Below are 14,559 nucleotides of genomic sequence, written 5' to 3' on the forward strand. Positions count from 1 at the left end.
CTTCAGCCAATTCGCCAATCCTTCATCGTCGCTGGGTCAAAATCCTGGAACTCCATAACTGTGGGAGTATCTTCACTACACGGACTGCAGCGGTTCAAGAAAGCGGCTCACCACCACCTTCTCGAGGGCAATTCGGGATGGGCAATAAATGCTGGCCATGCCAGCGATGCCCAGATCGCATGAACGAATAAAAAAAAATACACAACAGCCCTCCTGTGGGAAGGGGGCTCTCAACAGTGCCTGGCAGGGGACGGAACAGTAGCCCAGATTTTGCGGTGGGTAATGATGGCAAACCGTCAGCGTTCGCTGTCATTACCCCTCTGAAAATGACCATAACTTCACGATTTAGCGCATGCGCATCTAAACGCAGACATCCTGAAGTTGTGGTCAGTCATTCACTGCTCCAACACAGGCTGCGCTGTGGAACCAGCCCCCCTCCATAGTCAGCAATCAGTGGAACTGATGAAAAATTCCACTAGCCGCATTTCCCAGTTCCCATGTGCCTCGATTCTGCCAGTTGGATAATCTACCCCAAGGATTCTATACTGTATTACATTTTTATATTTAAAACCCAGAGTACAGTTTACAGGAGATGTGTGACAAATTACAATATTTCAAAAATAGCCTCATAGGATTAATGTGAAGATAACAGTGCAATGACAATTATTTAAGGTGCTTAAAAATGTTGTTCATGGACACCTTAATTAGGATTACAGTCAGTCATTACAATTTATGCAAAAGCTGTGACAGCGCCAGATGCTGAAACAGTCTCTGTTCCATTAATCCCGCTTTTTATGTTGTCCTCGGGTATCTAGCAATGGAAGTCAGTTAATATTGCTACTGGTTATAGAGTGCAGGTAATGAGGATATGTACAAAGAGGGATTTGAATTAAAACTTAAACATGCATCAAGCCAATGTATTAATTCAGTAGTTCTGACAATGCGTAACACAGCCTTAGAAGAATATATATTGTATTATTGCTCTTGACCGACTCACTGACTGGGAGAGGGAGGGAGTAAATAGAAAAAACAATGGAATGCCTAAAAAGTGTACAGGACTCCTCGAAGCATTATGTTTGAATGCCTTTAAAGGGGAGAGGTGCATTAGGTGTAGTTATGAGTAATGAAATAGATCAGATCGATGAATTAAATGTGGGTGTGCACCTCAGGAATAATGACCACCATTTGATAAGTTTTAAGGTCCAATTAGAAAGTGAAAAATTTATAACAAAAATACAGGTACCAGATTTAAATAGGACAGATTTTAGAAAAATAAAGAGTGAACTAGCTGGGCAAAAAAAAAGTGACAGGTCACTCAGTATCAGCAATTGTGAGGCAGTACACTTCAGCTAAAAAAACAGAAGTTTATACTTTGAATGGGTGAAAGTCGGGCGACGTGAAAAGTAGAATGATTTGGGAGATCAGGTTCACAAAACATTAAAACTAGCACTCAAGTGGATAAGTCTATTCAAAAAAAGCTAATGGAATACTAGATTTTATACAAAGTATAGAATATAAAAGATTAGATGTAATGACCACATTTGGAATACTGTAGCAGTTTTGGGTGCCTATTATAGGAAGGATGTTGAGGGAACAGAAAGGGTACAGTGTAGATGTTCTCTGCTATGAGTAAATATAAAAATAAAGAACTGGGACTATTTTTGTTAGAACAGAGGTGGTTACGGGGTGATTTAATAGAGGCATTCAAAATTATGAATGGATGCGAAAGAGTAGATAGAAACAATGTTCCCTTTAAGCTGCGTGGCCGTAAAGTGAGGATATATAGATACAAGATTAAACGTAAAGAATTTAGGAGAGCAGGGAGGAGACACTTTTTTTTAAACAGAGGGATGTGAGGCTGTGGAACGCACTACCAGAGTTATTGATTCAAGCAGAGACCAGGTCAATATTTAATAGGTTAGATAGGTGGTTGAAGGAAAAGGGAATAAAGATACAAGGGTGGGCACGTGGGATTAGGATTGCTTGTGGAGGATAAACTCCAACATGGCCTGGTTGGGCCACTTCTGTGTTTTAATTCAATGCAGTTCCCCTACATCTTGATTAACCCTTAACCATTAAACCTCCTGTATCTGAGGGAATGGGACAGTTGGCCTTTTCTGACTCTCAATTCCAATCTTGGGTGGCTGTCAGGTGGCATGCAAGAGTGGCTTGAGATATTCTAGATTCAAACTTTCCCTGTATTACTAGGGAAAAGGGTTGAGCCTATGTTGCAGCACTTCATGGCATTATGTCAGTGGACCAACGCTCCCAGTGCTCTCCCCGTCCTGACTGCTAACTCCAGTTCCACCTTTGGCTGCTTGTTCCCTCCCGATTCCTGTCCCAATCCTGGCTGCTCTCTCCCTCTCAATTCTCATCTTGCCTCCCTCTGCTGTCTTCCTCGCAACACCTGGTTCTAGTCTGGGCTTCCACTGACATCTCCAAATGACTCTCAGCTTGTGCCACTGTCCCATGGGTGCTAAAAGACATAACCCTAATTGTGCATGGTCAATAGCACACAAATTCATCGCTTTCTTTTTGCCTCCATATGTTCACACATTTCCTCATCTTCCATCTTTTCTGCTTGCCTACTCTTTTCATGTTTTAACTCATTTTTACATATGGGTGAATAATGGCAGCACAAACACAGCTGTCATTTGAATAGTGGACAGAAAGATAGTGGACAGAAAGAGTTGAAACAAGAATATTAATTTCCACTAAATATTAAAAACACAAGACCATTTATCCAAAGCCTTAGCCAAATGCATTCTCAGTAACATTCATAAAGACTGACAGCAGGCAATTAAAATGTTATTGCCATCAAAATGCTAATTCATAAAAAAATAATCATGGTGCAATTAAAGAAATGAAACACTATCTAACACAAGGTTATTGGAATTGTTTCACAAACTGGTGTTTCTTAAATACTGTCATTTTATTGAACAGTGCTCATAATTCACAGAGTTCACCATATCTGTTTTAAACTTCTCTGAAGATAGGGCTGCTGGATATAATTCTGTGTGAAATGTAATTCGTTTTGGTTTTATTGTATTTTGAGTGGCAAGTATTATATTAAATGCTTAATTTCAATTCATTGCATATTTATCTTCATGGGAAATATCAGTGAATGGTAGACAAATCCCATAATTGATCAAAATATAATTTTACATTTCCATTATTTTCCAGTTGGAACAAGGCAGATTGGGCTTACTACTTTTGGAACAAAGTTGTAACAACCCTCCCACTACTAATGTTAAAACCATTATTATATTGTTTGAATTTTTCATCAGTATGAACATTTGAAATAGTGAATACTGTTGGCTGACCCAGCAATGAACTATGGTTAAGTATAGTTCTAAATACTACATCCCCCAACAGAAATGTGTGGCAGTCAATGCTCACTACACACTGATCAAGGTAAGAAATCTCAAAGGCATCAATACTGGGGAATGTAGCATTTCGAATTTGAGTGCCTAATCATCCTTACCACAACAGTCAATGCTTATGGCCTCTCTAAGGTTTCAATTAAGTGCCAGCTACTTGAGCAGTTTCTGCTTTAAGCTCCCACATACAGTACCAAGAACTGGAATTTGTGTTACATAGAACCTTTACGGCCAGAAAATAGATTATATCTTGCTAGTCTGTACTAGGTTCAAACCGAGCTCTCTACAACACTGCTGGTGATTTTATTTTCTGTCTGCACCACTCACCCTAGTTAAGATGGTAATCTGTAGTTTTAATACCGCCACACAATATATAGAATCATACAGCACAGAAAGAAGCCATTTGGCCCATTGTGCCTGTGCCGGCTCTTTGAAACAGCTCTCCAATTAGTCCCACTCCCCTGCTGTTTCCCCATAACCCTACAAATCTTGCCTTTTCAAGTATACATCCAATCCCCTTTTGAAAGTTCCTATTGAATCTGTTTCCATCACCCTTTCAGGCAGGGAATTCCAGATCATCATAACTTGCTACGTCAAACAATTTCTTATTTCCTCTCTGGTTCGTTTGCCAGTTACCTTAAATCTGTGTCTTCTGGTTACCAATCCACCTGCCAGTGGAAACAGTTTCTTATTTACTCTATCAAAACCTCTCATAATTTTGAACGCCTCTATTAAATCTCCCCTTAACCTTCCCTGCTCCAAGGAGAACAATCCCAGCTTCTCTAGTCTCGCTACATAGCTGAAAACCCTGGTAAATCTCAGAATTGGACACAATACTCTAGCTGAGGTCTAACCAGCAATTTATAAATGTTTAGCAGTGATTTACAAAGGTTTAGCATGGCTTCCTTGCTTTTGTACTCTATGCCACTATTTATAAAGCCAATGGTCCCATATACTTTTTTTTTTTAATTATCGGTTTTATCAACTTGTCCTGTCACTTTCAAAGATTTATGCACATGAATCTCCAGGTCACTGTGTTCCTGCACCTCTTTAAAATGGTAGCATTTAGTTTATATTGCCTCTCCTCATTCTTCCTTCCAAAATGCATCATTTCACACTTCGCTGCATTAAATTTCATCTGCCAAATGTCTGCCCATTTTACCAGTCTGTCTACGTTCCCCTGAAGTCTGCTACTATCCACCTCACTGCTTACTGTGTCATAGCAAATGTAAAATAGTAAGGAGAAACTTCAGGCACAAATCCTGCCATTCTATGAGAAGCTCACTCACCCTGGACCCGCAATATTCAATCTCCTGTGGAACAGCTACAGTTATATGCTCCTATTATATTTCTAGTTATGAGAGGCGAGGCTTGAGAAACTAGAATTATTGACAATGGAGCAGAGAAGGCAAGAGGAAATTTAAAAGAGGTTGTTTAAGTTATGATGGCTTTTGATAAGAGTAAATAGGGAAAGATTATTTCCTCTTAATCACTATAGGCCAAATGGCTTCTATCTGTGCGGTAAACCTCTATGGTTCTATACTTGAATCTCTTGAAAAAGTAGCTCATCACTAATACCATGTACTGAATGTAATTCAGAGACTTGAGCACAAAAATCTAGGCCGACACTCCAGTGCAGTACTGAGGGAGTGCTGCACTGTTGGAGGTGCTGGCTTTTGGATGAGATGTTAAACCGAGGCCCCGTCTGCTCTCTCAGGTGGATGCAAAAGATCCCACAGCACTGTTTCTTAGAACAGGCGAGTTATCCCTGGTGTCCTGGCCAATATTTATCCCTCAAAGAACATCACTAAAACAGATTATCTGGCCATTATCATGTTGCTGTTTGTGGGAACTTGCTTTGCGCAAATTGGCTGCCGCGTTTCCGACATTACAACAGTGATTACACTTCAAAAAGTACTTAATTGGCTGTAAAGCACTTTGGGACGTTCGGTGGTTGTAAAAGGTGCTATATAAATGCAAGTCTTTCTTTTCTTTCTTTGTGCATCATTTATAATTTTTTTAAAAATTCAATTCAATTCTGTTCCTCTTCAGCAGCCGATAAAATGCTGAAGTTAATTTGAAAGTTATACAACGAGAAGTAACATTTTGAAATTGGCAGTACTTTTTACCCCACCCCCACCTCTACCAGCCTAATCCAGATGACAGGAACAGATTAATCAGAAATATATTAATGCGCTTTTGTTCTCTATTTCCAGAAATTCTCCCTGTAACTAAACACAATCAGTTACCTAAAATATCTCACTAATTGCCCATCACAGTTGTGACTATGTATTTCACTTCAACACCAATTTTTTTTTTTTTTTTTTTTTAAACTCTAAGACAGTTTGCAGAATTCTTGTTAAAATTCCAATTAAAACTTTGCAGTAGTTCCTACCCATATGATTTTGCCAGCATTTTAAAGCAGCATCCTCAATGAGTGGCCGAGCAGTTGACAAGTCCACTAGTCCACGCTCATTTGTAGGTAGCGTTACTTTAAAAATCTCCTCCAGAGCTTGTTTCTTGCTGACAATTAGTTCAGTCCAAACTCGGTTCACGGCTTTGAGGAGAAGTTGTCGACCTAAAAATTGAAGTTTTAAGTTAAAAAAGGTTAAGCAATTGTCCCCAAATGTTTACGTTCTCAGAAATACCATACATCGAATACAAAAGTCCCTACACCTATTCATTTTCAGACGTCAGATGTCAACAAGTTAGATGAAGGCATTGATTTCAATTAGTGAAAATTAGATTTAAAAGTTTTTTTTTACCCAAATGGTGATACATTGTTGGAATAATATGCTACACAAGTCAAGGAGGCAAGGACATTAGGGAAGTTCAAATTGCAATTGGTTATCAGTGTGGAAGTGGAGGAGTACTAAATTCCATACCTAACCCAGGATTTTCTCACTTCACTCTTGCTCTCCTGAAGGCAACGATCGATAGCGACAGCAGGCTTTCATCATGGAGTGTTAACTGTCCGGTCGGTATCTCATCCAAGCTTCAAGTGCATGCTTGGACAATGAATGTTGGTAAATTATTAGAAAGCAGGAGCCATTTCAGGCAGGCAACACTGCCCTCATCTGACATCTCCACAAACACTATTAGCATGAAGCTTCACAGGTAGCAGTTGCTGCTGGATAGCAGCTAGCAGTTAGAACTTTTTGCTGATTTTATTCCTCCCCAGCCTATGGATGCCAAGGTAAACTGTTTAGCACCCAACTGCAATTTGAACTTCTCTTATTTCTTGCCTCCTTGAATTGTCTGGCAGATAATTCTAATCATGTATCATCATTTGAGTAAGGAAATTCTTTCGAACATATCTGTTTTAAATTCACTTTTCACCAACAACATCCTTGTGAATCTTTGGAACTCTCTGGCCCAGAGGGCTGTGGATGCTGAGTCTTTGAGTATATTCAAGGCTGAGATAGATTGATTTTTGGACTCTAGGGGAATCAAGGGATACGGAGATGGGGCGGGAAAGCGGAGTTGAGATCGATGATCAGTCATGATCTTATTGAATGGCGGAGCAGGCTCGAGGGGCCGTATGGCCTACTCCTGTTCTTATTTCTTATGTTCTTACTCTCTCCCATCCTGGTCATACCCTGGGTACAGCCCCCATCTTCACTCCCTTAAGTCCACGGGGCGCAGACTTGAACGGATATGGCGCACAACTAGTTTAGCTATTCACCACTAGGTGTGGCTGAACCAGATGAAGCACTATTGGGCCCTGTTCTCCTCTGCCAAAACTGCTCACGACTCCAGGATCACTGTGGAATGTAAAGATAACTCTCGGCTTCCTTTCTCTAATACCAATCATCTCTTAAACCCCTCTCCCTTGCCATATCCACCCTCACCTCCAGCAAGTGCGAGGAGCTTGTTGTCACCAAGATTCAGACCTTCCATTCAGCAGCCTCTGCAGTATCCTTCCCTTCCCCTTGCCTAGCAAGTCAAGCTTCTCCAAAGGCTCCCCCCACCCAAGCCCTTAATTCGCAACTTTCTCTTGCATCTCCCTTCATGCCCTTTCTGAGCTCATCTTGTCCATGAGAACCAACTCCTGCTCTCTCGACTCTTTTACCATTACACCGCTTACCACCCTGCAGCGGGTAGTCAAAACTGCCCAACGCATTACCGGCACCCGGCTACCGACCATAGAGCACATATACCAGAAACGCTGTTTACGGAGGTCACGGACCATCATCAAAGACCCTACCCACCTCAGCCACAGTCTGTTCGCCCTCCTGCCATCTGGGAGACGCTACAGATGCATTCGCACCCGAACGACCAGATTTAGGAACAGCTTCTTTCCCAGGGCTGTCATCCTACTGAACTCCACAAATAAACTCTAAAGCCTGCACATCTGCCAATGCACTTTATTATGGTTATGTTTATGTTAATGTATTACAAGCCAAATGAATGTTGAATGTTTAAATGTCTTAATCTAAATGTACACTCTCGGGAGCCGCAAGCCTACATTTCGTTGTATTGCACTTGTGCACTAACAATGACAATGAAGTTGATTATTATTATTATAACTTCCCTTCCTGGCCCCCATTCTAGCTTAAATCGATAGCGGTTCCCTCTCCTCAGGTACTGTCCTGCTCACATCCAACTCTGCCGTCATCACCCCTCCCCTCAAACAACCCACCCTTGACCCCTCTGTCCTTGCAAACTACCATCCCATCTCCAATCTTCCTGGTCTCTCCAAAGTCCTTGAACGTGCTGTTGCCTCCCAAATCTGTGCCCATCTTTCCCACAACACCATGTTTGAAACTCTCCAATCAGGTTTCCACCTCTGCCACAGTGATGAAATGGCCCTAATCAAAGTCACAAATGACATCCTCCGGAACTGTGACCGTGTTGCACTATCCCTCCTCATCCTTCTTGACCTGCCTTTAGCCTTTGATACGCTCGACCACGCACCCTCCTTCAATGCCTCTCCTCTGCTGTCCAGCGGAGTGGGATTGCCCTAGCCTGGTTCTTACCTATTACCTATCCACTTGTAGCCAGAGAATTGCCTGCAGTGCCTTTAACGTAGAAAAATGTTCCAAGGCTCATCACAGAAGCGTAATTAGACAAAAATTGACACCAAGCCAAAGAAGCTATTAGGTTAGGTGACTAAAAGCTTGGTTAAAGAGATATTTAAGGAGGTTCTTACAGGTGGGGAAAAAAGGAGTCCCCAAAGAACATATCCATGGGCCCCTATTTCTTATCTGCATGCTGCCTCTCGGTGACATCATCCAAAGACAGAACATCAGGCTCCATATGTACCTTAATGACACCCAGCTGTACCTCACCACTATCTTTCTTAACCCCTCCACTGCCTCTGTGCTGTCGGCCTGCTTATCTGACATCCAGTCCTGGATGAGACACAATTCCACCAATTCAACACGGGAAGACCAGAGACTCCGTTCGCTAGCCACTGATTCCATCCTCCTCTCTAGATACCATCTGTGACTGAACCAGACTGTTATATATACTGATACAGGAAACTCTCGATTTACCGGCACCTAAATAACCGAAAATCTCTGTTAACTGGCAAAATTCAGGAGTAGGTTCAGGTAAGTTTTACTTCATATTAGTGGCTGTTCCTGAATCTGTGGCTGTGTAACCGGGGTTCCTGCACCTGTTGCTAAGCAACAGGGACACCTGGATCTTGTGGCCAGGGTTCCTGCACCTGTTGCTAAGCAACAGGGAAGCCTGGATATGTTGCGGTGTACGGGGCTCTCGTACCTTTTACTATACCTCTCTGTAATCCGGACTTTTTGATAAACCGGCACCGGCGAAAAAAAGAGTTTCCTGTATTCTGCGATAAGTGTCTCACCTCCCGACTCCCCAAAGCCTTTCCACCATCTACAAGGCACAAGTTAGGGAGTGTGATGGAATACTCTCCAGTTGTCTGGATGAGTGCTGATCCAACACCACTCCAGAAGCTTGACACATCCAGGACAAAGCAGCCCGCTTGATTGGCATCCCATCCACCACCTTAAACAGTCACTCCCTCTTACCAATAGCACGCTGTGGCTGAAGCGTGTACCATCTACAAGATGCACTGCAGCAACTCGCCAAGGCTTCTCCGACAGCACCTCCGAAACCCACGACCTCTACCACCTAGAAGGACAAGGGCAGCAGGCGCATGGGAACACCATCACCTTCAAGATCCCCTCCAAGTCACACACCATCCTTACTTGGAAATATATCACTGTTCCTTCATCGTCGCTGGGTCAAAATCCTGGAACTCCCTCCCTAACAGCACTGTGGGAGTATCTTCACCACACGGACTGCAGCAGTTCAAGAAGGTTGCTCACCACCACCTTCTCAAGGGCAATTAGGGATGGGCAATAAATGCTGGTCTTGCCGGTGATGCCCACATCCCAGGAACGAATAAAAAAACCTCACTGATAGACTATATGTAACTGTTAGTAACAGGTGAAATATCCAGATATCTGACCTGTAACTAGTAGTAATCCTATAACCCGCTGATTGTGAAACCGTAGCTCTAACTCTAATCACCTTGCACTGCACAAGGCTCCCCAGTCGATGCCACTTTTAACAGGCCCCATCTCTCTCCCTATCTCCTAGGACTCTGGCTCCGTGTGAGGGTGAAACTTTGAACTGGGAGTCTCAGTCAGAGGTCATCTGTATTTGGACTTCAGATGTCAAAACCAGGCAGCACAGACCGACCTGAACCAAACTAAGAGATCGCACAAAGGGCAGCAGGCTCTGTTTGGGGCACTTTTCAAAGGGCACATCGTTCTAAACTCAGTTTAGCACAAACATTTCTAAACCATTCCCTGAGCTTGAACTCGATAAAGGAAAGTTTTCATAGAATTATAGACATTACAGCGCAGGTGCTCTCCTGTAATCCCATCCTCCTTTTCCTCCCCCCAAAAAAGATCTTTTTATATTCCTCCATTTCAAATAAAGATCACATTCCCTTTGAAATGAAGTTTTAGTTTGTATCTCAATCACCACATGTGGTGAAGAATCCCATGGTCTACTAACCCTCAGTTCAAGAACTTTCCTCGTCCTTTCCCCCTCGTTTCTTCCAGAGAGGATGCTTGTTTTCCATTCCCTAATTCCCCATTCACCCACCAATGGAAATAATCTTTCACTATTTACCCAAAGTAAGGTCTCTGGGTTTCACTTGCCTCTTTACCAGCTACTCCGCTCTCAGTGCCACTCCCAGTCCTCACCTTGCCGCTGCTGCTCCCGACTCTGTGCGAAAGGCTGGATCCCGCGCCCATCCGAAACCTAACCCGCCCCCGCAACTCGCTCCCCGATTCCCCCATTCTCCATCTTTCCCCTGAACTCTATTCGCCATCTCTCCCCAGAGTCCCTATTCCAGTCTCCATCTTTCCCCCAATCGCCATTCCCCAATCTCCCGTTGAGCCCCCAGTCTCCTTCTCCACCCCCCACCCCACTCTTGAGCCCTTCCGATTTCAGACCTCCCCCGATTTCTGAGCCCACCCTACCCCCGCCAATTGCAGAGCCATTAAGAGTTCAGAGACTCCGCGAATGCCGATTCCCGACTCTCCAGCCCCCTGCATTCCACGCGTTCGCAGCTCTCTCCGATGGTGGTTGGGTGATGTCACCGAGCCTGAGGATTTAACAGCAGCCGGTGATGTCATGGAGTGAGCGCACTGTGGAGTGAAATTTAAATAGCTGATCAACAGGGAGAGGTACCCCGATTCCAGGAAACTCCCGATCATACTGGGAGGGTTCAGAACTCTAATGGTCTACAGGGCCTCCTTCTGTTTTGAAATTTGTGTGATTCTACAAACAGGAAATAACCTATGAATGCAGTAAAAGTTGCAACTCAGCTCACGCATCAGTACAATCATGATAGTGTCAGGATCAGGAATTATTTATTTCATTACATTTTTATTGGTGCTTATTATTCTGTGTAAACAATTTTTTTCTCTAAAATGGCGAAGATCTACACACTTAAATGTAGAATGTCTCTTTTGCTTCATTCTGTCAAATATTTAAAATTTACTTGGCTGAGTACTATATGGGTCTCATTCTCTTGGTCACAAGCACAGTGGGCCAGTCAAAAAGTAAGAGAGTTTAATTAAATGATCACTTGTGTGATCATTCTTCTTTGGCAGCACCTCCCAAACCCGCGACCTCTTCCACCTAGAAGGACAAGGGCAGCAGGCGCATGGGAACACCACCACCTCCAAGCTCCTCTCAAGTCACACACCATCCTGGCTTAGAAGTATATCGCCGATCCTTCATCATCGCTGGGTCAAAATCCTGGAACTCCCTACCTAAAAGCATTGTGGGAGTACCATCACCACATGGACCGCAGCGGTTCAAGAAGGCGGCTCACCACCACCTTCTCATGGGCAACTAGGGATGGGCAATAAATGCTGGCATTGCCAACGACGCCCTGATCCCATAAACAAATTTAAAAAAAGTTACTGACTGTGACTATTTCATTGAATATTAATTCACAATTTACCTTCACTAATATCTTGGCTATGACTTCCATCTGGTTCAAGATCAGAAGGTATCATGATGTGCCATGTTGTCATTCTGGCTTCTGCTTCCAGGCCAAACCCTTCAAGGTTACTGCAAGAGTTAACAAATATTTTTATTCACAATATAATGGTTGATGTGTCAAAATTGGAAACAAAAGACAAGTTTTTACTGTTTGCATATGTACTGTGGATGAATATATAATACATAAATCTCTATAATCCAAGCTATTGCGTTAGCTCTGATAAGGTCAGAAAATAGGATTGCAAAAAATGCTATTCATGCCTATCTAGTTCACCCAGATGGTTAAACCTCTTCAAGATCCACACATAATTTATCACCTTCCTGCCTGGCTAGTTTACTGTTAAACATATGAATGACAACAACAGCAACTTTCATTTATATAGCGTCTTTAACGTAATAAAACGTCACAGGAATTTTATCAAACAAAATTTGACACCAAATATGGAAATATTAGGACAGGACGAAAAGCTTGATCAAAGAGGTAGCTTTTAAGGAACGTGTTAAAGGGAGAGAGGGAGGTTGAGAGGCAGAGAGGTTCAGGGAGTTTATTCCAGAGTTTAGGGCCTAGGCAGTTGAAAGCACGGCCACCAATGGTGATGAAAAATTGGGTTAGTGCAACAGGCTTGCCAAAATTGGAGGAGTGCAGAGATCTCGGAGGGTTGTAGGGCTGGAGGAGGGTACAGAGATAGGGAGGGGCGAGGTCATGGAGGTATTTGAAAACAAGGAAGAGAATTTTAAAAGTGAGCTGTACCTGGATGTAGCTGGTGATGGGTGAATGCGACTTTTTAAAAAATGTATTGGTTCACGGGATGTGGGCATTGCTAGCAAGGCCGGCATTTATTGCCCATCTCTAATTGCCTTGAACCACTGCAGTCCTGTGGTGAAGGTGCTGACTTTGTCGTAGCGGTTTACTAATTGGCTTGCTAGGCCATTTCAGAAGGCAGTTAAGAGTCAACCACATTTCTGTGGGTCTGGAGTCACAGATAGGCCAGACCAGGTAAGGGCGGCAGGTTTCCTTCCCTAAAGGACATTGGTGAACCAGATGGACAATCTGATAGTTTCATGGTCACCATTTCTAGCTTTTTTATTCCAGAGTGGGAGTCGGCAACAGTGGGGGCAGCGGAGAAGGCCCAGGACAGAGCGCTGACCTGAGCGGGAGCCGGCAGCACAGAGGCGGCAGCAGCATAAATAGAATGGCGGAAAAAGCCCAGGACAGAGCGCTGACCTGAGCAGGAGCCAGCAGCACAGAGGCGGCAGCTGCATAAACAGAGCGACGGAGAAGGCCCAGGACAGAGCGCGGACCTGAGCAGGAGCTGGCAGCAGGAGCATAAACAGAGCGGCGGACCTGAGCGGGAGTCGGCAGCAGCGGAGGCAGCAGGAGCATAAACAGAGCTACGGAGAAGGCCCAGGACAGAGCGCGGACCTGAGTGGGAGCCGGCAGCAGCGGAGGCAGCAGGAGCATAAACAGAGCGACAGAGAAAGCCCAGGACAGAGCGCGGACCTGAGCGGGAGCCGGCAGCAGGAGCATAAACAGAGCTACGGAGAAGGCCCAGGACAGAGCGCGGACCCGAGTGGGAGCTGGCAGCAGCGGAGGCAGCAGGAGCATAAACAGAGCGACGGAGAAGGCCCAGGACAGAGCGCGGAACTGAGTGGGAGCCGGCAGCAGCGGAGGCAGCAGGAGCATAAACAGAGCGACGGAGAAGGCCCAGGACAGAGTGCGGACCGGAGTGGTGAACCGGCAGCATATATTCGGCGAAACAAAAAAAAAAACAAAGGGTGACGTCCTGGGACAGCAGGTAGGCCATTGGTTGGTGACTATTACCTTTGACTTTTTCTCTCTACGTTAGGTCAGTGGGTTAGTTAAGAAGTTTAGTTAGTATTCTAATAAATAGAGGAATGGCAGGGCACTTCAGTCCCATCGAATGTACATTCTGGGATATGGGGGGAAGTCCTGGATGTTTCTCGTGTCCTGGACAACCACATGTGCAGGAAGCGTCATCAGCTGGAGGAGCTCGAGCTCCGGGTTCGAGGCAGTTCTGGACTATGTTTGAAGGATCATCAAGTGAGGCCGTATGGGTTGAACTGAAGAACAAAAAAGGGGCAATCACACTGCTGGGCGTATACTATAGACCCCCAAATAATCAGAAGGAGATAGAAGAGCAAATATGTAAGCAAATTTCTGAGAAGTGCAAGAACAATAGTCGGGGATTTCAACTACCCTAATATTAACTGGGATAGAATCAGTGTAAAATATATAGAGGGCGCAGAATTCTTAAAATACATTCGGAAGTTTTTTAGCCAGTACATAGCAAACCTAACAAGGGAGCGGGGGGGGGGGTCTGGACTTTGTTTTAGGGAATGAAGCAGAGCAGGTGGAAGGAGCATCAGTGGTAGTGATCACAATTCAGTTAGATTTAGCATAGCTATGGAAAAGGACAAAGATAGACCAGGTGTAAAAGTTCTTGATTGGGGAAAGGCCAATTTTACTAAGCTGAAATGTGGACTGGAAACAGCTACTCAAACATCAATGTCAGAGCAGTGGAAGGCATTCAAGGAGGAGATAGTAAGAGTTCAGAGCAAATATGTTCCCACAAAGAACAAGGGTGGGACTCCCAAATCTAGAGCCCCCTGGATGTCAAGGAGCATACAGGGTAGATAAGGAAAAAAGGAAGCTTTT

General features: G+C 44.0%; 1 protein-coding gene across 2 annotated transcripts in view; it reads right to left on the minus strand.

The window, feature by feature from the left end:
* The window catches only part of wdfy3 (WD repeat and FYVE domain containing 3), a 583,406-nt gene that overhangs the window by 134,464 nt on the left and 434,383 nt on the right, over positions 1–14,559 (minus strand). For both annotated transcript variants that reach the window (XM_085963501.1, XM_085963491.1), the window contains 2 exons: positions 11,842–11,951; positions 5,776–5,958 (listed from right to left, as the gene is read on the minus strand). In XM_085963501.1, coding sequence (XP_085819627.1) covers positions 5,776–5,958; positions 11,842–11,951 — 293 coding nt within the window. The remainder of the gene's footprint in view (positions 1–5,775; positions 5,959–11,841; positions 11,952–14,559) is intronic.

This window comes from Somniosus microcephalus, chromosome 2 (assembly GCF_052327205.1).
Source record: "Somniosus microcephalus isolate GS21.2 chromosome 2, FLI_Smic_1.0, whole genome shotgun sequence".
Classification (NCBI taxonomy): Eukaryota; Metazoa; Chordata; class Chondrichthyes; order Squaliformes; family Somniosidae; genus Somniosus; species Somniosus microcephalus.